Here is a 23776-nt window from a genome sequence, read left to right as displayed (position 1 = left end):
GAAGGGAGAGAAGTAAGTGAATAGCTAAGAGAATTTTTGGAAAAATAAGAACAGTGAGGAAGGATGTGGGCTCTCTCACCAGAGAGCAAACTATACTTTAAACCTATAGTAATCCAAACAGTATGGTACAGGAATAGCCAAATAGATCAGTGGAACAAAGTAAGGAATTCCAGACAGGCCCATATATGTCAGGAAACTCGGTGTATGAAAAGGAGACACTTCAAGACAAGTAACAGTCGGCTTCATGGATTTTATTGAAATAATTAGCTAAAACTTTTACAGGAGACTATGACGCTAAGTCCTGCCTTAAAATAAATGAATAAATTCCAGATGAGATAAAAAGCTAAACATAAAAATGAAACCTGTGAAAATATTAGGAGAAAATAGAATATTATCTGGGGGTGAGGGGAAAGCCTCATAAGTAAAACCATAAATACAAGAATTCATAAAGAAGACACACCAAACTTATGGATAAAAGGTGAAAGTTATAAGAATGGTTTTGAGGGTGATATGAAGGAGTGACTTTCACATCTTACTATACCTCTGCACCATATAAGTTTTTGCAAGACCATGTTCACAAACTGTGTCATTTTCTCAATGTGCTGACCACAGTGTGCAGACCATGGCACATGCTTATCAAGTATAGTAGCTACTACTATTTCTAAACCCCTTCCTCACTTGCAGTGATTCATGTTTCAAAAAATGTAGCTCTGTGTCTAAATATTTTTATGTAAAATTCTCTCATGTTTTGAAAATCCTCACCTTATTATTGATACTCTGAATGCTGCTTTCTACCACTTCACATTACTTCTCAATGCTGAGGGGTAAGGATTCAATTCTATTATTAAATGCATTGTGACTGTTGGCTTACAGTGTGCTTGGGAATACATTACACTCTAGGCAAGAACAGAAGAGAGACAGGGATGAGAGGTTGGAAAAGAGCCATGAACCTGCTTTAAGCTGTACATGGTCTTGTCAATCAGCATGACAAGCTCATAAAAACAACTGGGTAGCAATTTGAGGAGGTTTTTTTATCATCAAATGCCAAGTTAAATGTAATCAACCCAAGGGTGGGGCATTGGAGGATGTCTAAGACCTGTGTTCTGTGGAACTGCTGAGGGACCTGCTTCTCAAGGGGTTGAGAAGAGAGGAGTCAAGGAGCCCAACAGTGGAAGACAGACATCTCTGGAAATTTTCCCTGTCCTCATGCTCCTTTGAAACAAGTGTCTTTCTAGCTGAGCCTATACTCTGAATTTGGGCTGATTCACACGTGATACTTTAGAATGTCAGATAAGAAAGTTATTGCTTGTGGGGCTATAGTAGAGCTGACTTTCTCTGAGTATGTAGGGCAGAGCCTTGGGGCTGATGTCTGCTTCCCCAACATTTTCAACTTCATCATGTGGGTTTTCATTCTTCCCCTTCACCAATGGAGATTTTCATGTGTAGTTAGTTGACTTGTCTGCACATGTAGTCCAGGGGCTTGGATATAGTCATTGTGAACATTTTTCAGGTATTGCACTTGTATGCATCATGCTTTATATCTAAATATTTAATTCTCAAAGCAACCCATTTCGGATGAGGAAACTGAGGCAAAAAAAGAAAAAAACATAATTCATTTCGAGGTCATACAACTGGCAAGTGATAGAATCTGGATTCAAACTCAGGTCTGCCAGGCTTCAAAACCTGCATTCTGTACAATAGGCTGTTAGGTCTAACCCAGACCATTCCCAAGTGAACATCACATTCTCTCTGTGGCATCGGAGAATTCTGGAAGATCTTCCCAACCACAGTCCAACCAGTTCCTAAAACAGCAGCTTTTCCATCTCTTTCCCTCTGTACAGAAGGAGGAAGGTGCTCTGGACCAGGAGTCCAGATGGGCTCAATGAAGCTCCATCACCCTAAATATAGACTAGTGATAGCCACATCTTCCTTACACACCTCACAAGTGTGAAGTGGTCAGATAGTGATGATGATAGTATGACTACTACTGACTTTTGTAAGATGTAGTTATACCAAAGTAGGGTAGTATTAATGATAGCAGTGAGTGTCTGATGTGTAACCCCAGTAGTTCTGATTGGTCTTTTATCCCTCCACTGATACACTTTGCCTGACACAATTCTCTTGACCTTTCCTCCCACTCTCCCCTCCCTAGAAGGTGGCAAGTAAAGCAAATTCAAACTTTATTGGATAAGGAAGGGAAAATAGCCCTGTGAGATGAAGGCACCCACTAGAAATGTGGGCATGTTTGAAAGCAAATGTGACTGGGGACCCTCTCTTCACAAGAACTTTTAGGTGAGGTCTGAGCAATGCAAATGACTCAAGTCTTTAATGCTATTATGTAACATGCCTGTCCATGCTTCGCTGACAAGATGGCAGTCCATTTCTCGTGCTACAAGAAAAGGAAGGAGCTGCTGCCAAGTTAAAACATATGTTCTGATAACCTGTCAGATGCCGAAGGGAAAGGACACAGGAAACCGAACCCCTTCCAAAGTTTAGGGTCCTTTAGAAACCTGTGGGAAACATGGATAATACATGTTGACATCTTTATTGGGTTTGTTTGCTTTTTAAATACCTTCTGAAGCATGCTTAGTGAGGAGAGAAGCTGGAATGACAGCAGTTAATGCCTGTTGGCTCTGACCCAGGGGGAAATCACCACTCAGTGGTTTGAGCTCTCTGAAGCTCACTGTACCACAAGACCCCACCCTCGGGCAGGAGGTCACACATTACAAACCTATGACTGGGAAGTTACCAAGAATCGGCAGTGGCGTTACTGAGGTCATATTGTTAAGAGTGATCACGGAATCAACTTCAGTTGTCTTGCTGAAAATCGGAAAGTAAAATAATTGCTTAAACATGTTCCCTCCAACATGGTTTAAGAATCTCAGAGGCAGATACTGAATGGGAAAATAGTTGGTGTTTTGTGACTCAGATACCCAGATGACTTCATCTCATAGATAGATGATCAGCTTTAGCCACCCTAGTGGTTTTGCCCATTGTATGGTCCTAAATCATTTCCCCTGCTTGGTAATATCTTTGTTGCTATGCCTCTTTAAAAAGTCATAAAAGACCAGGAAGATAGGGGCACTGATGATTCAAATTAATGAGGAATGTAACTGTGATGATACTCCTGACAATGGTCTTCACCAGATCTTTAGGTTCCATTGCCTGATCAAAATGCATACATAACCTCTGTCTCTTGCTCTAACCAACGTTGCTGCTGTTTATCAGAAAAATGATTTACAAGTTGCAGCTGGAAATCTCTTTCATCTTGTCATCTAAATAGCAAACGTAATAATTTTTAAAATAAGCCAAGACATTTTATGCTATTCAAATGCAAAAACTCTAAAAATCCAAGAATTAACAGAGTATTGCTTTTCCTATTATTGATGCCAAAAGTACCACATAGGTAATGTTTCTCTGTATTTTAAAATACATATTTTAAGTATTTTAAAATGGAAGTGTCTGGGTGGCTCAGTTGGATAAATGTCCAACTTCAGCTCAGGTCATGATCTCAGTGTCCTGGATCAAGCACCATGTTGGGCTTCCTGCTCAGCAGAGAGTCTGCTTCTCCCTCTCCCAATGCCCCTCCCCCTGCTCGTGCTTTTTCTCTCTCACTCTTAAATAAATAAATAAAATCTTAATAAAAATAAAAAATATTTTTAAATGATGTGTATTATTTGAGTCAGTAAATCCTCTTTGTTCTTAAAGATTAATCTGAAGTAAACAGCTGCATTATTTGGGAAACGGGGAAATATATCTTGACTTTTTAAGAAGATTTTGTTTATTTTAGAGCACACACTTGGATAAGGGGAGGGGCACAGGGAGAGGGAAAGAATCCCAAGCAAACTACATGCTGAGCGCAGAGCCCAATGTGGGACTCAACCCCATGACCCTGAATGACCTGAGCCTAAATCAAGAGTGGGATGCTCAACCAGATGAGCCACCAGTCTTCCCTACATCTTGATATTTTTAAAGATTGTATGAAAAGGGGTTTTAAAGCACTTTAATAGCATGTCTAATAAATTTATTTAAAATTACTTAGTTGTATAACCATGAAAAACATGATGAAATCATTGTAAGCAGGTCTTAAAGATTTTACAAGATTTCACCTTATTGTGAAAGAAGTTCAAGAGTCCAAAAGTCTTGGAAAAGCTGCAGAGGGTGTAAGGAGGCTGTATTCATTTCGTAGGACTAACATTAAAGAGTACCACAAATGCAATGTGGCTTACAACAGCAGAAATGTCTTTTCTCATGGTTCTGGAGGTTAGCAGTCCAAAATCAGGTTGTCCACAGAGGTCGTTCCTTCTGGAGGCTCTGAGGGAGGAAGCATCTCATGCATATCTCTCAGCTTCCATCTTTGCAGGAAATCACTGACATTTCTTGGCCTTTACATGCATTGCTCCAATCTCTACTTCCAAACGCACACCACCACCTTCTCTGGGTTTCTGTATGTTCTCTTCTGTCTCTTATAAGGACACTGTCATTGGATTCAGAGTCCATCCTGATCCCCTGTGGTTTTGTCTGGATCCTTAAGTAATTACGTGTGCAAAGACCCTATTTCTTTTTTTGTTTGTTTGTTTAAGATTTTATTTATTTATTCATGAGAGACACACACATACAGAGGCAGAGACACAGGCAGAGGGAGAAGCAGGCTCCATGCAGGGAGCCCAATATGGGACTTGATCCCGGGTCTTCAGGATCAGGCCCTGGGCTGAAGGTGGCGCTAAACCACTGAGCCCTCCGGGCTGCCCAAAGACCCTATTTCCAAGTAATCTCACATTCTGAGATTCTAGGTAAACGTGAATTTGGTTGTGGGAGGAGGAAACTATTCAACCCAGAGTCTTTCTACTACTGTATCTCCAGTTTGAGGGGGAGATAACTTGTTTTGGGGGAATTAGAATTCATAGTCAGATTCTGACACAGGGCCTTAAACAGGGTCTTAATTCTTGCCTGGACCTTCTCTCCTCAATCTAGACCCCATGCTTTGGCTCCTCCCAACTTCTACTGGACCTCAGGCTCCTGGTATTTCCTGAGGTAAACTTGCCCTGTCCGCATCCACCCCAAAGCAGGCCAGTCCCTCTTTTAGAAGCACAGCTTTACTGAAGTAACCTGTGCTTCTGTTGGAACATTTTTCACATAATTAATATTTTAAAATTTATAGAATATAAATTCACATATCTTTTTATTATTTTATGTATCAATATTATTAAATTTTTACCTAGTGCCAATAAATTTTATTAGTGTCCACTTTTTATATCATTTTGTTATATAAAATTCTGTTTCTATAATATGTTAATATAATTTATTATAATATAAATAATATAGCATTAATATATGCTATATATAGTTTATTATAATACATGATGTTAATAATATAGCATATTATATAATGTCAATTATGTCAATGATACTATGTCAATAATATGTCTATAATTAATTCATAATATACTATCATAATATATTTATAGAATTAATTAGAAAATTGACACATTAATTTATAACATTAATTATAGGTTGACTGAAACCTGTGAGGGCAGAAATCAACTGCGTAATTCACTGTTTTGTCAGCACTGAGCCATCATGCCTGCACTCAGTATTTTGAACCTTATTCTCTTTATATCATCTCCTTAATTATCAGAGAAAATCTGTTCCTTGGCACAAGACTGACTCCCTTCTGGGTCTGCTAGTGAATGCTTCACAGGAGCTCCCCTTGTGGGAGCTGGGGTTGGGGGAGTAGTTGTGTATTTTTTCTCTTCAGCCTTCACATTCATCTGTGGAAGCTGAAGAGTTATTTATGGTTGGATTCAGTGTTGTCTGAGGGGTGTCTTCGCGTTGTGTTGAAATCCAAAGCGGGGCATTTTAAATACAGCTTCATTAGTCGGCCCTGTTGGAATTTAAGAAAAGAATAAAATCTGAAAACTCACTTTTCTCATTTGTTCTTCCTCTCAGTTGCTTTTTTCCTTTTCTTCTATCCCTCACCTCTGCCCCAGGGAGAGAGAGAATTGGGACATCACAATTTTAAAAACCAGACGTTTTCTTTAGACCAGGTCTGTAGACTTTGGATGTGGAACTTAAGCCATTTGAAAGAGCCTGTGAGAGGCCCCTTTGGACTTTGCAACGTATTCACTTATATGTTTTGAAGTTATTTCGAGTAAAATTGGGCCTTATAAGCTTTCTGCCTGATAAATTAAAAATCACTCCTTTTCAGTTCTTGAGGAAACAGCAATATTGAAATTTTCCACAGATCTGTTTTGTCAGACTTAGCTTTTTCATTCCCTTCAGTCATCAAAGAGAGCATATCCTTTTGCCCAAAGCCAAAGTACTGGGATGGGGCCCTTGTGAGAACAGGTGATGCCAATATGTAAATCCTTTGAGGAAGTTGGACAGGGAGGGTAAACAAATCTCAGGTTGATGCTCTCAGTAGACCATAAAAGCAAATTTTAAAAGACTACGGTCTCTTGAGGAGGAAATCTCTGACGAGAGCTAAAGAGGTATGGTGTTAACAACAGAAAAAAAAAAATATCCTAGTTATTGAGAGTTGCCGTGTTCTCTGACAATAGGGTGTTCTGGGTCTTCCCAGAGCCCCACATGGAGCTCTTTAAGTATCTGGTGAATTGAGTGCCCTGACGACCTGACTTGGGACCACTGCCATCCTCAGAAAGCTCCAATCTGTGGTTTGCTCTTCACTTTGGGAAGCCAAAACAAGTTAAGATAGCCCTTTATCTGTGAGAAATGTTTGAGTGTAAGCGGAACAATGCCACATTGGAAAACTCTCATGGTTTCCCCCCCCCAGAGATTCGAGAAGGTCCTTTGGTCAATGCTTTTGTTTCTCTTGCTTCCAGATTCTTACAGATTACACTCTTCCTGGTGTGCAGTTCAAGAAATAACTTTTTGGGGTGTTTGTTTTTCCAGGCAGCCCATGGCTCTGATTTTGTTTTTGGATGTTTTCCGCTTGCTCTAAGTTGGAGGGTTCCAAGTTTAGTGTGTGCCGTCTGCCAGCTATTTCCTGTTGAGAACACTTGGTAACAAAGTGAGTTCCTAATATTCTAAAACATGCTTGTGACTCAAATACCCGCACCTGTTTGCACCTCATATGAAAACAGAGGAGCCGGCTATTCATGCTGGGAGTGTTTTCCCCTAGAGTTGAAACCATGTGTCTATAGCGACCCTCTCTAGACACTTAAAAAATTTCATAAAAAAAAAAAATTTCATAATGTTCACTGTCTAATGGCATTGTAATATGTTGAAACATTTAATATTAAAACAATTGGGCTTTTGAAATCCTTGCCTCAGAAAAGTCAAAGAAGCCCTTTTAAAGGAGGTAGCTGAATGAAACGAGAGGGTTGTTGCCCAGATATCTGTGACAAATGGCAGAAAGGTACGTCAGGGAGGAGTGGATGCTGAGGGAGGCAGTGTCTCCTCGCATACACGTGCATCTGATTTGATTGTGGCAGTTGCCTGTGTCAGTGTGAGCAGCCCACATATTTTTACAAAGTATTAGGGGTCAGCTCGTCTCACAGCTCGGTTGAGATGGGTAACCTCCCAGGCTCCACCCTGAGTCCTGGGGCAGTTCCAGGACCTCTGGGACCATCTTCAGAGTTCAGGTCAGGCCAGAAAGCTTGCAATTGCTCTGGGAGTTGGGAGGCTGACCCTAACCAGATGGATACATGGAAGCAAAACAAGAGGCCTGTGTTTTGAAAGACATGTGTCTCATCCCTCTCTGGCAGAGAATATGGCCTGCAGTTGGCCCTAGTCGGTGCTGATTTCCTATACTAGCCTGATCCACCACAGCGCACACACCCATCCTCAGTGGAATGACAGAGGTCCACGAGGCCCTCAAAATGCCTCTCTGTGAGAGCTCTGTGTCTAAGGCACATTTGCCCTGCCTTTTCAGATCTTTGGTTTTAGAATCATTCTGACTCTCTGCGTGTCGCTGTGAATTTGATTTTTCTAGATACTCCTTTTCCCTGACTTGACTATGGTTCTCTCTGCTCCATTCAGACCACAGAATTGGCTTTGACTGCTCTTCTCTGTGAGTTTGCCTATCCGGGATTTCATACTGGACAATAGCAGCAAAAGAGTCTAACTGGTTGACCTATGATTACCTAGCAAATTTCTGAGAGGGAAGAGAGCTAACATTGGCATTTATTATGTGCTAAGCAGGAAACCAGCCTGCTTAGTCCTCTATCCTCTTCAGTCCTCCCCATGACCCCATAGGTGCATGGGGCTGAGGGATTAGTCTCGGAGGTTAAGTGTCCTGCCCACAGGCCTGAGTGGCCGTGCTGACACCTGAACCAAGCATAATCTTGCTCCAAATACTTGATACTGGGGTGAATTTTGGTGAAGTTGTTCAGGTAATGAGTAAAGAGAGTCCTAATCCAAAGGAGCTCCTTTGCAGCAGGAGCCGTTTGCCCTTTGGTTTTTCCCGCTACCAGCCAACAAGTTTAAAGGAAATCTTTGTGAATGCTGTTGATCCAGCTTGACTTCTCAAGAATGCTCTGCTGGCTGCTTCTATATCCAGATTAGCTGAGTCCTACCCATCCCTAACAGACCTTGTTTGGCTCCTGTTATTTCCCATCATCTCCTTCTGGGGAAATAGTTTGTTAATCTCATTATATTGCCTTCACTCACATTGAGTTCTCCAGGAAGCAGATGCTGAGTTAGAGCTAAGAGTGCAAAATGTCTGTAGGGATAACACCTATGAGAGAAAATGAGAGGAAGCAGGCTCAGGCAGGGGAGCCGCACACCATGCTGCCCACCTGACAAAGTCCATGAACCCAACAGGGAGCTCTAAGGCAAAGTGTGCCCAGGGAAGTCCCCCACTGGGTAGAAATGGCCAGAACTCATCTCCTCATTGTCAGGTAGCAAGCATATCCTGTCTCAAGGTCCTTCTGGCTGGACTAAGAATCAAATTGACATGAGGCAGATTAATCGGAGAAAATCAAATTTAATAGCATACCAGGAATCCACACAGACATGGACATTCCAAAGACACAAAATGAGGTATATATGTCATTCTGAACTAAGGAGAAGGAGATGTAAGTGTCTGGGATTTCGCAAGTAGGGAATGCAATTCACAGAAAGATGAAAAACAGTAAATGTTTGGTAAACAGATGCTTGCTGGGCCACTCAGAAACAATGAGACATAGAGGCTTTGATCAAACAAGGCTTGCTAGGTTCTCTGGCTAGGCCTTGCTGATGGCTCTCTTCCTGGAGCAGGTCGTCTATCTAAATTCTTTTTAGGCAGTTGTGGAGGAGGTAAAAGAGCTTTTCCTGAATCTGCGGAGTTTTGATTGTTTTTTAAGTCAAAATAATCTTCAGGCCAAAGTGGCCAATCTTGGGGGGTCCTGCTCTTTGCCCCATCCCATCATGCTCACTATTGACCAGAAATTGCCCCAGCATGACCTTGACTTGAAAACCGAGCCAGTGTCTGATGAAGATCACAGAAGATCACAGCTGGACGTCTTGAGCTAACACACTCCTCACCAGCTGGACAAGTCCTTACTTGAGGGGCTGAGTGGTACTTCAGCCCAGAGATTTGCCTGCCTTTCCCTTATTCTGATCCATGTCAGCCCATCACCACTTGATAGCATGTTATCTTGCACAGAATCCACAGGAACAATGAGTATGGGATTCAGCATCTCTTGCTTATGGCCGGAAGGTGTACACAGACTGCCTACAATCTGGACGGGCAGTTCATCATAGAAGGAGAGGAGTCCAGGGCATAATGCTGCCTGAGGACCACTGGTCTGGAGTGAGGGTACTGTGGGAAGGGCGGGGGATGATTGAGCTCCAGAGTACACCTGAAGGAGAGGCTAACGTTGCAGGGCACATCTTATGTTAGCCATTTTGTTTGGTCTTGACTGGGCTAGGGGACAGGTGTGTTCCTAAATCCTCTGATTCTAGCTAATCTAAGCCAGTATTGCCTCTACTTTTCCAGAATTCTTAGGGACTGTCTCAGCTCATACCTGAAAAGTGGAATGAGAGCTGGCCACTTCCACCCACACCCCAAGAAGCTACTCCACCCCTCCAACTACTAATGTGCCTTCCTCTTGTTTTCCCTGGGGCTCTTTTCTGATGGGTGCGGCACATATTTTGGGTGTTAACATACCACTAAAATGTAATTCCTTGTGATAGTAAAGTGGGAAGAGGTTTCTTTTGGCTGTTATCAGTTATAGCCTTCTTCCTTCATCCAAACCTAATCCTAATGCCCAACAGTAGGAGGAGGCTTTGTCACCATGAATCCCAAGGTCACTGGCTGGGTTTGTTTGCCATCCCATGGGTATTTGAATCCCAGCTCCATCCTGGCCAGCTCTGTGACCTTGGGCAAGTTATTCTCTCTAAGCCTCAGTTTGCTCCTCTCTAAAACGTGACTCATAACATCAACCTTAATAGGGTTGCTTCAGACTGAAATGAGGTAAAGTGCGTGTGCAGTTAACTCAGTACACAGCATAGAGTTACAACTTATATTGGTATTTTCCCCCTTGTCTATTATAACTCATGTTAGTTTTTTGGACCTTTAGTATAAACACACCATTGAAAGCAAGTTTTACGTTGTAGTATCAACGTTGATGCTTATACATCCAATAATTTAAGGTTTCTTTAATGCTTAACTTACAGTTATCTTAAAAACCTCAGTAGACAAATACAAATGCCTCCATTTGTTCTTCATCTGAACATAACTGAGAACCAGGTGCCACAAAGACACTGATGCCACAGTTCAAATCGGTCAATATGGGCAGCCCCAGTGGCTCAGTGGTTTAGTGCCACCTTCGGCCCGGAGGGTGATCCTGGAGACCTGGGATCAAGTCCCACGTCGGGCTCCCTGCCAGGAGCCTGCCTCTCCCTCTGCTTCTCTCTCTCTCTGTGTTTCTCATGAATAAATAAATAAAATATTTTTAAGAAAATTGGTCAATATGAAGAGCACAGTGATTGGAAGCCCAGATTTTTAAATTATTCTGTCCATATCTGTAAGGGCTTGCCTTATCTGTTTTTCTAGGCCAGAGTTCTGTTGATCTGGCTTTTCTGTAATTGAAGCCCTCCAAACCAAAAGGAGTCCTAGAGGATCATGCAGATGTATGAACAAGAGGGAAAATATCCAACAAATCCAGCTTCTTAGGAGCATCTTTTGCTTAACGAGGAAGGTTGCAAAACTTATACAAAGCCAGTCTACAGGAACCTTTGTAGATTATGAGGTCTGTACAGTGCAGCCCTGTCTGTGAGAGAGCCTTGGAAAAGAAAGAAAAAGAAGAAAAGAAAATCAGGCTTTAAAAAATTCCCAGTACACTGTACAGAAGAGATTCAAGGAAAGAACAGTGCGTGACATTAACTGGAACACACTGATAGAGGTACTCATTTTGCAATTTCTTAAGTATCTTTTCTCTGCTGACTTCAAAACAGTGAAAGAAATTTGGAAAAGAAGCCCACTATCTTGATGGAAGCTGCTTTGACATAAGTGAAACCAGCCTTGGCGTGAGGTGAGGGCAGGCTCTGGCCAAGCCAGTGGAACAGACCCTGGAAGGATTGAGGCGAGTGGGGGAAATTGTTTCAAGATGGAGCTGGAGCCACTTGAAAGGGGAGGGAACTGGAAGGTCCAGACATTTCATCAGTGTTTGAATGAGTGTGTGAGTAGCTTCATGTGCGTTCTGAGATGCATAGACCCACAGAAGTCTCCCTTCTTTTAGCATCACCTTTGGGGAAGGGGAAGGAGAAGAGGGTGGCTGCCTTTTGAATGGTGCAGTGTGAGAGTTTGTGAACTCTCAGATTTGGTTGGTTTTAGGGAGGAGGTAAAGAAAGGGGGAATGTGTGTTACTAATTCTCAGGGCTTCCAGGATCTTTCACCATGGAGGAACATGGAAGTGGTGGCAGGGTCGATAAGGAACTGAGTCCCTGCATCATCTTGGACATGTTTCTCAGGGCTTGGAGGCACTGAAGCTAGAAAACAAACTGAACATAATGTCTAGGACACGGTCTGGCTTCAGTAATCCTTGAGCATTGATGATACCCTCTTTCAAGGCAAGGCCAAGGACATCAGCACATGGAGGGAGGGTTAGGAATTGCCATAGGAAATGCACCAAGCAAGGCTGGGAGGTTGGATGTTAGGCTGGACTCAAGACAGGTATTTTGTGTGTCTCAGACCTAGCCCATCTTCAGCTCTCAGGGTACCTACCTCCTAGCAAAGACCTCTGTGATATTAAGTGTCTTTTACTGGCCAGGGAACAAGGGATAGAGGATCTATGGAAGGTTCATTAGCACCAATCCAGGCAAAGGAAATAGAGAAAAGACTCTGGGTCTTGTAATAACCTATTGTTGGTAATCTGGCCGAGACAAAAATAACATGGAGAAAATTAAAAATGAAATGCTGTTGATGTGCATGCATAGTAACATGAATATATTAGCATATGACACATAGTATATACTACTACATTAGCATGGTATTTGGAGCTTTTGCCTAGTTACTGTTAATGAGGAAAGATTTCCTTTTTTTTTTCTTTTTTTTTAAGATTTGTGTATTATTTTAGAGAACAGCAGGGAGAGGGGCAGAGGGAAAGGGGGAGAGAGAATCTCAAACAGACTCCCCATCAAGCGTAGCCTGAAGTGAGGCCCAGTCCCACAATCGTGAGATCATGACCTGAGCCGAAATCAAGAGTTGAATGCTCAACCGACTGAGCCGCCCAGGCACTCTGGAAAGATTTCCTTTTGAAGTGGAGTTGGTTTATGAGAACAGTGGAACAGTGGGGGAAAATCTGGGAAAACAGTGAAACAGTGGGAGAAAATGGGAAGGAGTGCATACTCCACTTAAGTTCAGTCACATGAGAATTAGTAAAGGTAGGAGAGGCTACCAGGGGTTTCCATAGGAGTGGTGGGTATGACGGGAGGGTATATGAGACAGGATAGGTACGGTGCTAGCAGGTCCATGAGGGCTATTTCCTCAGGATAATTGGGTATGACCTGAAGGAAAATGAGAGACATATCATCAAAAGGCCACGTCTGCATGAGTCAAGATTTTGTAAGGGGTAAATGGCAGAATGCAGAAGGAGGTAGAGTGGTGACTAAGAACCTAGTAAAAAGGAATTGTGGACACAAAAGACCACATACTATATGATTCCATTTACATGAAATGACCAGAAGAGACAGCCTATAGAAACAGAAAATGATGGCTGGGGTGGGGAATGGGCATTACCTGTAATGGGCATGAGGGGTCTTAATGGGGTTATGAAAGTATCCTAAAACTGATTTATGGTGATGGTTCCACCACTTGGTAAATTTCCTAAAACTACTAAATTATACATTTAAAATGTATGAGTTATATGTTGTGCAAAGCGTGTCTCAATAAAGTCATTTTTTTAAAAAGATTTTTTAATAGAAGGGATCTTCTCATTGACCCGTCATTTCTATTATGGTGCTTATTAAGTGACAGCCTCTATGCTAATGTAGGGGGTACAAAGATGAAGATCTTCACAAACAGAGAGCATAAGTAAGCAATTTTCAAAGAAAGCAAATGACTAATAAGAATTTTGACCTCATTAGTCATCACTGATGTGCAAATTATGACGTGAAGTAGGTTCTGACTATCAGGCTGGCAAAGATTAAAAAGTGACAGTGTTCAGGAACAAACAGTTCTCTAGGACACTACTGCTGGGATTCTAAATTGTTACCCCCTTTCAAGAGAAAGGATTAGAATTACATAGGAAACCCTTGTATACGCTCTTGACCAGCAAGAACCTTGGATCCAGAAAATCTACCCAAAGGAATTTATTTTCTGGGGTCTTAAAATACTATTAAGAGTCTTGCACCTCCCAAATTTCTATCTCCAGACTAGTCCTCTGCTCCAAAATCCAGGTTTAAATATTTAGGTTGCCCACACGATCATCTCAAGCTCAGCATGTCCAGAACTTAATTCCAGGATGGATCTATGCATTCAGGTCAGGTCAGAGAGCCCCAAGCCCAAAAAGCTGCTCTACTGGCTCAGACGATGGCATCTTCCCGCTTCTAGTTGCTAAAGCCACTTAGACACCATACATGACCTCTCGCTTTCTTTCACACCCTGTGTAAGATCCCAAAGTGCAGCCTGTTGACTCTGACTTCAAAATAGATCATAATTTGGGCTTTTTTTTTTTTTTTTTTTTTTTTTTTTTTTACCATCTCCACGGCTACTCTAACTTTGAACTTCTCTCTTGCTGGAATTTCTGAAGATGATCTTCCATCCAGTCTCCCTCCTTCTACCCTTGCCTCTACCACAGCCTATTCTCAACACAGGAACAAAGGCGATCATTTTAAAACATAGTACATGTCACCTTATTCCCCTGCTTCACACTAAACAACTCACCATTTCGCACAAAAGTCTTTACGGCAGCTTGTGCAGCCTTCCCTAAACCCGTCCCTGTTACCATATCTCCTATTGCTCTCCTTCTCTCAGACACTCCTGTTCCTTAAACACACCAGGCAGCCTTCCAGTTTACCACGATTGCACTGGCTCTTCCCTCTGTCTGGAACACTCTTCTCCTAGGCAGTGGCACAGCCAACTCTTTCATCTTCTTCAAGTCTCTGCTCACTGTGTTCTTCCCAGTGGGGCCACCTTAGGCACAGCATTTTAAAATTTCAACCTGGCTCTTCCAACTCCTGGCATGCTTGATCCTCTTTATCCTGTTCAGTGTGTTCTGTTTTCCATAACACGTCTCACCTTCTAACATATGATATAGTTGGATGCTTGAACGGGTCTATTGTTTATTGCCTATCTCCCCCTACTAGATAGTAAGCTTCACAAAGACAGGCATCATTTTGTTCACTGCTGTACCCCCAAATCTCTAACAGTGCTTGCATATAATAGGTATGCAATTATTTGTTGTTGAATGAATGAATGCATGAATGAATTTGTAATGAACAAGTAGTGATAAACAGCTTTAATGTCATAAAGGAAAAAAGTGATGAGTTCCCAGGTACATTTTCTTTTTAAAAAAAATATTTAGGGAATCCCTGGGTGGCTCAGCGGTTTAGCACCTGCCTTTAGCCCAGGGCATGATCCTGGAGTCCCCAGATCGAGTCCCACGTTGGGCTCCCTGCGTGGAGCCTGCTTCTCTCTCTCTCTGTCTTTCATGAATAAATAAAATAAAAAGAAGGACTTCCTTCACTTTAAAAAAAATATATTTATTTATTTGAGAGAGAAAGCATGAGCGGAGTGAAAAAGCAGAGAGAGAGGGAGAAGCAGACTCCCTGCTGAGCAGTGCCCAATGTGGGGCTTGATCCCAGAACCCTGAGATCATGACTTGAGCTGAAGGCAGACGCTTAACCCACTGAGCCACCCAGGTACCCCACTAAGTACATTTTCTGAGCTCATCACTCCACTCATGAGGTGAAACTGACTCATGCATGCACAGCAAAGTCTGACTTTCCCAGCATTCCTTCTGCACCCCGGCGAAAATGGGACCATTATCAGGATGACTTAGTGAAGCTATGTGGCTGGAGTTTTGATTGATTCTGTATAGGCTGCGAGTTGATCTCACATAGTTATAAGAAACCCTGATTCATTCACAGTAATTTAATAAAGAAATGAAATCAGTTGCAAAGAGAAGCCTGAAAGTTCTCTTTTATGAGCCAGTATCTCTATCTCTGCAGGATGTTTTATTAGGTCTGTTCTCATCAGCGATCAGACATTTTCTACTTAGTTTAGTTTCTGAGTTTCTTTTTTCAAAAAGGTATATGATTGCTTTAAAAAAATCTTTTATTGATTTGTATAGAAATAAGGTACATGAAAACTTTTGAAGAAAACTGGAACTTCCTGTAAACCTGTTGTCATATGTTAGAAAGGACCACAACTTGCATCCTTTCTGTTAAGCTATAGTGGAGTTGAAAGCGTATGCACGTGCATCCTAGCAAGGGCTATTTAAACCACGCTTGTTAGTTTGAGATGTGAATTTTTAAGATAAATATGAAAATCAGTGATACCTTATTGCTTGGAAAGCATAACAATTTTTTTCCATTAATCACACGAGATAGCTGCTTTTTATCCAGTCTTTCTCTACAGTGTCTCTGACACCCCCATCCCTTTACATCCAGAAGCTCTTAGCAGGAAACAGAAGGAGAACCAGCTCTGCTTCTGCAAGAAATGGAAATTACAGCCAGCAGTTGCAGGAAATGGAATTCCAGTAGGGCAAGGGCAGAGGGAGTGCACCTAACACTGCTGAACACAAATGTGGCTTCTGCCTTTGAGGCTGATGCCCTGAATTTAATCTGTGTTTATAGAATAATCAGAGGGTAGGAACATGCACCTTCTTTCTTACTCCTCTTAGTATAATTTCACCCCTGTCTGATATGCCTTCAAGAAAGATTCAGTATTGGTTTGTTTAAGATGCTTATTTATTTTTATTTCTCAGTCACTGGTGTCAAGAAAAAATATATCATTAAGCTCCTTTGATAAGTTCGAAGTTGGGGAACAGGACCAATTATAAACTGAGTCACTCTGTGTATCATCCTGCTATATGCCAAGAACTATGATTTTACTCTACTAGTAAGCTAACCAAGTTGGCCTGCCACAGTTTCCTGAATGCCGGCAGAAAGCATGAGATTCTTGGATCAAAGATGAAAGACAGTTTATTATTCATAGAAATAGCAGTAGCCAGAGTTTCAGGATATTTGCCCCAATTCCCTTCAGAACAACAAGGGTCTCTGTCCTGGTGTATAGATGGATATGATTTAAATTTTACTGCTAAGCCAAGGGATGGTAGCAAGTTTTGGTAGCTGGTAATTTGGGTTGGGTTTCAATGGCTAATATTGTATCATAGGTTAGAAAAAAATCTTGAATAAATATTTACCCTATTCATCACTATCAACTTGTGTTTCCCAAGCCAAGTTGTATGATAAAAAATAATTAAATACAGATTTTATAACAAGAGAACAGATTCACATATTCATATTCTCGACTCCAGATGAGGGAGAAGAGGGAAGAGTTGCTGCCCCCCAGCTGTTAATGCTGGATGAGGAGGTGACAATCAGCAGAACTGGGCTGCATCGGTCACCTCCCTCACCCAGCAGTTGGAATATGGTGATCTGTTCACTTATACTCTAAGCCTAGATAGACTCTGGTCTATTTTCAGTACCTTATTGGTGCCTGAGCCCCATCTTCCTCCGTCTAATCAGGGCTGACTTTCTCTCTCACTGTCCTAGCAAAGATGTAGATGGATTTATTTTTATTTTCATACCCCAGTATGAGCCCACAGGGGTAGCAGTCACTCTTAGTACAACATACAGCCCCCAAATTCTGCCTACAGAGTCCCCAAAAAAAGTTTGGCTCATTCCAGGGAGGGCTGTGGAATCCAGGAGAAGCCCACAATTCAAGGTAGCTGGAGGCAGCACCTGAGAGAGACTGCCCTTGGGGAATCTGGTTCTCCAGGAAGTGCTTGTCATCTTCCCACCCTCTCTCATGTTGCTGTCCGAACTTGCCTCCCTCCGTTTCCCAGCCAAGACTTCACTGGAAAACTAATCTGTATATATTTAACACTTCCTCTCAACCCGTTCTTCTCTGGGAACCTACAGATTTACAACCTCAGACAGCCCTCTGGATTAATTAGGCTTAGCAGGTTTTCAAAGGACCACAAACAGCTTTTTAGCCTCCCCTTGCCTCTTAGGCAAGAGGCAATCATGGGCAAGAACAATTGATCTCCGTTCGTCCTGTGTGTTAGAGTGGCTATTAGCAGTTGGTCCCATTCCGTAAAACTCATACCCGGTCATAGGAACTCATCTAGAAATGTCTTGCATTCAGTGTTTGTTCTCCTATTGTCTGTACTGGGGACCTGACTTACTCAGTTGAAGTAAGAATGTCTGCTTTTCAGAAAAGTCTGAGTTCTAGAATTCTTCAGTGTTGTCTCAGTTTACAGTGTTTCCATGGTATTGTGGTACAGGCCAATGCCCGGGGGTGGCGATCCAAGTTACTCTGAATTACGCACACGTATACCCCAATGGTTCTGCTGAGCAGCACCCGTCTGTGGGGGCACAGCCATCAGTAATTGATGGCCAAATGCCCAGGATGATTTTTTTTTAAAGATTTATTTATTGAGGGATGCCTGGGTGGCTCAGGGTGGGATCCTGGAGTGCCAGGATCGAGTCCCACATCGGGCTCCCTGCGTGGAGCCTGCTTCTCTCTCCGCCTATGTCTCTGCCTCTCTCTGTGTGCTCAGGAATAAATAAATAAGTAAAATCCTAAAAAAACAAAAAGATGTATTTATTGAGAGAGAAAATGAGAAGAACAAATGAGAACACAAAGGGAAAGGGAGAAGCAGACTCCCCGCTGAGCAGGGAGCCTGATGTGGGGCTCAATCCCAGACCCTGGGACCATGACCTGAGCTGAAGGCAGATGCCTAACTGACTGAGCCACCTAGGCACCCCTGCCCCAAGATGATTTTCAAAGGAACCTGGAGATTGCTTCTTCTGAGGACTTTGGTGGAACAATCTAGAATATCAAAATTGCACAGCTGCCTCAAGCCTTCTTTTGATAGAACTGATGGATAAATAATGTGTGTTGCTGGCCTTCCAACATCTATCTGTCTTTGTGTCTCTCTTATCTCCTATCTCCCTGTTCTTGATCTTTAAACTCCAGGCAGCTTTATCCCTCTAGCTTTTCTTAGCTCCACCTCACCTGCCAACCCTTCCTAGACCTCCCACCCCTGGAGAGCCCAGACTCCAGAATTATGATAGAGCATCAAGAAACAGAGGAAGTTCTCAAAACTTCTTTTTGGTTAAAGCACATTTTGAGGGGAAAGGAAGGTGGGAAGAGACTTGGTCTCAAAAGCTGCTTGCAAAGACCAAGTGAAGTGAGGAACCTCAACACATTTCAGGGAGAGGTTCTAGGCTCGAATTTGGAATGTCATTTCTGGATTTGCTTGTCTTTCCTCATTTATTTTAAGACCATCCTGGGACGGTCAAGATCAAATAAATTTTAATTGAATTGAATAACTTTACATGCCAGAGGACAGTTTCAAATTTTGAGACGAAACCAAAAAATAATTATATGATAGAGAAGCTTCTAAAAGGTTCATTTTACCAGTTATTGTTGAAGAGGAGACTTACTTTTCTGGACCAGGATTATACTCCATTTCTTCTTTCTCAAAGACTGACTTTGAAGTTTAAAGATTCTAATGGGGGGGTGGGTAGGAATTCTTTTGAATGGAAACAGGGATTTGGAAGTATGAATTAGCTAGGAAAGTGCTGGAAAAGTTAGGTAAGTCACTTCAGTACGGATGGATAGGGAATGAGGAGGCATTACGTATAAGGTGATTAGAAGAACTACAAGAAAACTACCCCCTGCCTAAAAGTCTTTCTCACCAAGTTGCTGCAGTATCCATAGTTCATTCCTTACACTTTGTCTTCGGGATGACCTTAGAAGATTCAGTGTCCAGGAAGGAATAAAGTAACCTGTCATACAGTTCCCCGAGGTGTCAGAACCTTATTTATTGCTAGGAAGTCAGGAGACGATAGGGAGATGGTGCCAAACTAAAGATAAACGCCTCTTGCTTTGTCATTTTGTTGAGCATAGATCTTGCAGAAACAATAAAATAATCTCCAGTCACAAGGTTCTTGGAGCTTCCATGCGAGTAGAAATAGTCAAGATCCTATACTCTGAGTCAGTGGGCCTGCCTTTTTGGTACTAAAAAGAAGGTCTCTGCACCCATCAAAATGCTCAGAGTTTTTATGCAAAAGATAGAATCCCAAAAGCAATTGTAAAGAAATTGCCTCTCCAGGTAAGATTTTTTTGCAGATTGATAGTAAATGTCCAGGAGACCTAGGACAACCTGAACATAAAAAGAATGTTTCTGTTTTTTCCAGGGTCTGTTTTGTCCTGGGCACTGGGTCAGTACTTTTGCCATGACCTGCTCCTTTAATCCCCAGAAGTCTTCCCAAGAAACTTGTATTCACAGATATCAAATTGTAAAGGCAACTTGGAGACGACTTATTTTAACATCCTCGTGTTACAGATGAGGACACTAGAGTGACTGAAACATCACAAATGCACAGTGTGCGGGGGTTTGGGAAGCAGGAGGGCCTAGGTTGACCACTTGGCAGTTATGTGAACCTGGGAACATTAACTAATATTTCTGAGCCTCAATTTCTTCTGTAAAGGGTGTTCTTAAGGAGCACCTGCTCAAAGAAGCAACTCAAAACTTGGCCAGAATTATTACGTTTTGCTATTTTTTTGAGACATAATTCACATAAAATTCACTATTTTAAAATGTACAATTCAGTGAGTATATTCACTTTGTTGTGCAACCATCACCACTAATTCTAGAACATTTCCGTCACTCCCCAAAAATCCTGTACCTGTTAGCAATCCCAGTTCTCCCTTCCCCCTGGCTCCTGGCAACCACTGACCCACTTCCTGTCTCCGTGGACTTGCCTATTCTGAACATGTCCTAGAAATGGAATGACATATGGCCTTCTGTGGTCTGGCATCTTTCACCTAGCATCATGTTTTCAAGCTTCACGTAAGTTATAGCACATACTTCATTCTTTTTATTGCTAAATAATATTCCATTATAGGGATAATACTACATTTTGTCTGTCCGTTCACAGGTTGATGGAAATTTGGTATAATCACCATTGTCTGACATGGTTGGGCCAAAGCCAGAATGAGGACTTGGGTGTCTTGACCCTCCCCCCTGGTCCTGTTTTTACTGTCCCTTCACTGTTTTTCACAACATCTGGCATATGTCTTACATTAAAAGTAGTGATTTGCTCAAAGGAACCCCTACAGCCTAGCTAATAGCTACTTTTAAGGTTTTATACCTTTACAGAAATTTTTCCAGGGTGGGAAAAAAAATACACAATTCAGGAAAATGAAATCTAAACATCGTAGAAAAAATTGTGCTGAGAACCAGTTTAATTTTAATTTACTAGACTCTAGTAGGCTGCTCTTTACCTGTTCATCTCAGTGTATTGCATGGAACAATCCAAGGTCTGTGTGGTACCTTTTATCTGCCTGGCTTTTATGTGTAAGTTCATTACCATGGTTTATAGATCAGGATCAATGAAAGTTTTTATTAACTGTGATGATTGTTTGAGGACCCATTTTCTCTTGTTCACTCTACTCCATGGTAAAAATTGAGAATTATTCCCTTCTTCAGTGAGACTGGCACTGTCCTGGCATTAACCTGACCATTAGGTATGGGTGATAGATACATGCCTTTGGCCCAGAACTTAGTACATTTCAAACACAGCTGGTCACCTCTCCTTACAACCTGGTCCCTTCCTGCATACTGACTGTCCCCAGCTCTCAGGTCTGAGCTTCAGGCCTGGAGGGAGAACAGCTAGTTTGGTACATTTGAAAAAGTTCTCAGGTTTTCACTTTTTGAGGATGTAGGCAACAAAGCCCCAGACCTCCTCTTTGTGGGCACATGAAGACCGGAAGCAGATCCAACTCATTAAGGATTTGGTTGTTGACATTCTTTGCTTGTGACCGGGTGATGTGTACAATGTGGCAACATTCCATGGTGAAGGCATTTTCCTGGGTTTATCTGGGGTTTGTGCTTCCTTATCTTGGGTGCCATGAGTGGAGGGTCTAGCCCAGCCTGGTTTCCTGACTTTGAGCAAGTGTGTTTTCTTTGCTAAAGCTTTAATGGTCCTGAACACCACTAATTACTTATCTCGTTTGATGTTCTATTTACGGTTATTCCTTAAGATCTGGAGTAGTTATTGTGTGTCAGGCTTCACATGCATCGTCTCATTTATATTATTTCCTGCTTCTGAGTGTTTGGCACTCCTCAAATACATGAAATGCAACCAAGCCTGGCTTGTCTTCTTCGGGCTAAGCATCCTTCATTTACCAGTTGCATCTTGGTACCAGCCAACGCCCCTCCACCCTCTATTCTTCTTTTTCACTCTAATGCTTTTTCACCCTCTTTTTCACTCTAATGCTCTAAGGCAGAGGTTCCTGTTGTTGTGCAGTTGATATTTTGATCCAAAGAGCAGAACTTTACATTCCTCTCAGTCCATTTCAGCTATTCTTTACCCCGGGGACTTGCTGAGTAATTACGGCAAAACTGTATGAATGGAGGATTGCCTGGTTGGCTCAGTCCATAGTGCGTGAGACCCTTGATATCAGGGTCACGAGTTCAAGCTCCACATTGGGCATTGCTTACTTAAAACATTTTTTTTTTCGTTTTTTAAACTATATGAATGGGAGGCTCACGTAACCCTGATGCAAGACATTGTTGAAATCATTATTGTTTTCAAATCGTATGTTAGGATTGACTCTGCGGATAGAAAAATCCATTTCTAACTGCCTACCCTGGGGTGTTTTCATTAGTAGTTTCTAGTTCATGGGGGTTTGGGTTTCTTTGGGGTTGTTTTTAGCATCAACAATTATGTAGATGGGAAGGATGAGTAGTGAGCCTCTCTCGGAAGCTTAGTACCTCAGCTGCGTGGCCAGGTGGCTAACACACCGTGTAGGCTGCCGAATGGGCCCTCCCAAAGCAGCGGTCAGGAAGGATCTTGGAGGGTTTTAACCGGCCCCCTGTGTCTGTTGCAGCTACCTGGCCGAGCAGTGCTGGAATGGCGGCTTCATCTACTTGATCATGCTGCGTCGCTTCAAGCACAAAGTCCAGTCTCCTTATAATGGCAACGGGAGCAGCAGCACTGAACCAGCGGAGACACCTACCCTGGAGCTGGGTGACCAAACTGTGAAGAAAGGGAAAAGAGCAAGGAAGTTTGGGGTCATCTCCAAGCCTCCTACCCACAAGGCCACTGAAGAACCCAAGAGCAGTGCTGGCTGTGAGCTGGAAAATGACCCTGTCTCGGAGCTGGACAATGGCCCAGACCCTGACCTTGGAAATGGTCATGCTCTCGAGCTCGAAAATGGCCCAGAATCTCTCAAGGAACTGGCTGGATCCCATCTAGACGGTTCAGAAGCAGACAGAGGGACAGAGCCTAGAATTCCAAAGACAGATGCTTCTCTACCCACAAACAATGACAAACGTCGCTTCTCCAAGTCCGGGAAGACAGACTTCCAATCAAGTGACTGCCTGGCACGGGTAAGCTTTGGTTTGATTATAGAACCTGAATTTTTAAAGAAATACTGTTGAAGTTGCTTTTAAGGCTTAGAAAATAGAACTAAGGTGGCCTTGTATTTAGAGGCCAACACATGTATTGTGATAGATGGTCAGAAGACATAATAACAACAACAAAAAATCTAAGTCATTTTATCCTACTTAAATAAAGAGCTGGTTGAGTGATCCTAAGTGGAAAATCCAAGACTTCTGTGGTATAATTTGAGTCATATGAGGTCCAGATAAAGAACTTGAACTGCATCATTATTTATCACTACCAACACCAGTGGAATTGCCACAGCAAGGCCAAGAATTCCCGGTGGCAGCTGATAGCATGAACGTTCAAGCCTCAGTATTACACAGGAAGGATGTTCAACGTGCAGAGAAGCATCTGCTTTTATTTTTAACACTGCAAAACCAGTGACATTTTTATGGGTTCATGTTATTAAATTGCTGAATTCCAGTGAAGTTTGGAAATTTCACAGAAATGTCTGATACTGTGATATCCAGCTGTGATGGTCAGGATTGGTCTTCCTTAAAGGCAAAGCAGATGTGGTACACTCTGATGGGTAACGGGTACATTTCTAGCCTCAAATTGCCTCTTTCATTCTAACCAACATTCTCTCTCTTGAAGTGACGTTTCTTTAGGGTGAGCATGTTCCTTCCAAGAATCCTCTTGGCAGATACTCTTGTGGGTTCCTAATGAAGTAGTAACCTACTCCGTGGTTTCTGATTGGTTTCCT

The 23776-nt window shown here is 42.3% G+C and overlaps 1 protein-coding gene across 1 annotated transcript in view; it reads left to right on the top strand.

The window, feature by feature from the left end:
* The window catches only part of PDZD2 (PDZ domain containing 2), a 358274-nt gene that overhangs the window by 238670 nt on the left and 95828 nt on the right, over window positions 1-23776 (top strand). Inside the window, exon 3 of the mRNA XM_038535405.1 lies at window positions 22517-23018. Within this exon, the coding sequence (XP_038391333.1) occupies window positions 22517-23018 (502 nt within the window). The remainder of the gene's footprint in view (window positions 1-22516; window positions 23019-23776) is intronic.

The sequence above is a fragment of the Canis lupus genome, chromosome 4, assembly GCF_011100685.1.
Source record: "Canis lupus familiaris isolate Mischka breed German Shepherd chromosome 4, alternate assembly UU_Cfam_GSD_1.0, whole genome shotgun sequence".
Taxonomy (NCBI): domain Eukaryota; kingdom Metazoa; phylum Chordata; class Mammalia; order Carnivora; family Canidae; genus Canis; species Canis lupus.
This window is presented reverse-complemented; position numbering and strand designations above follow the sequence as displayed.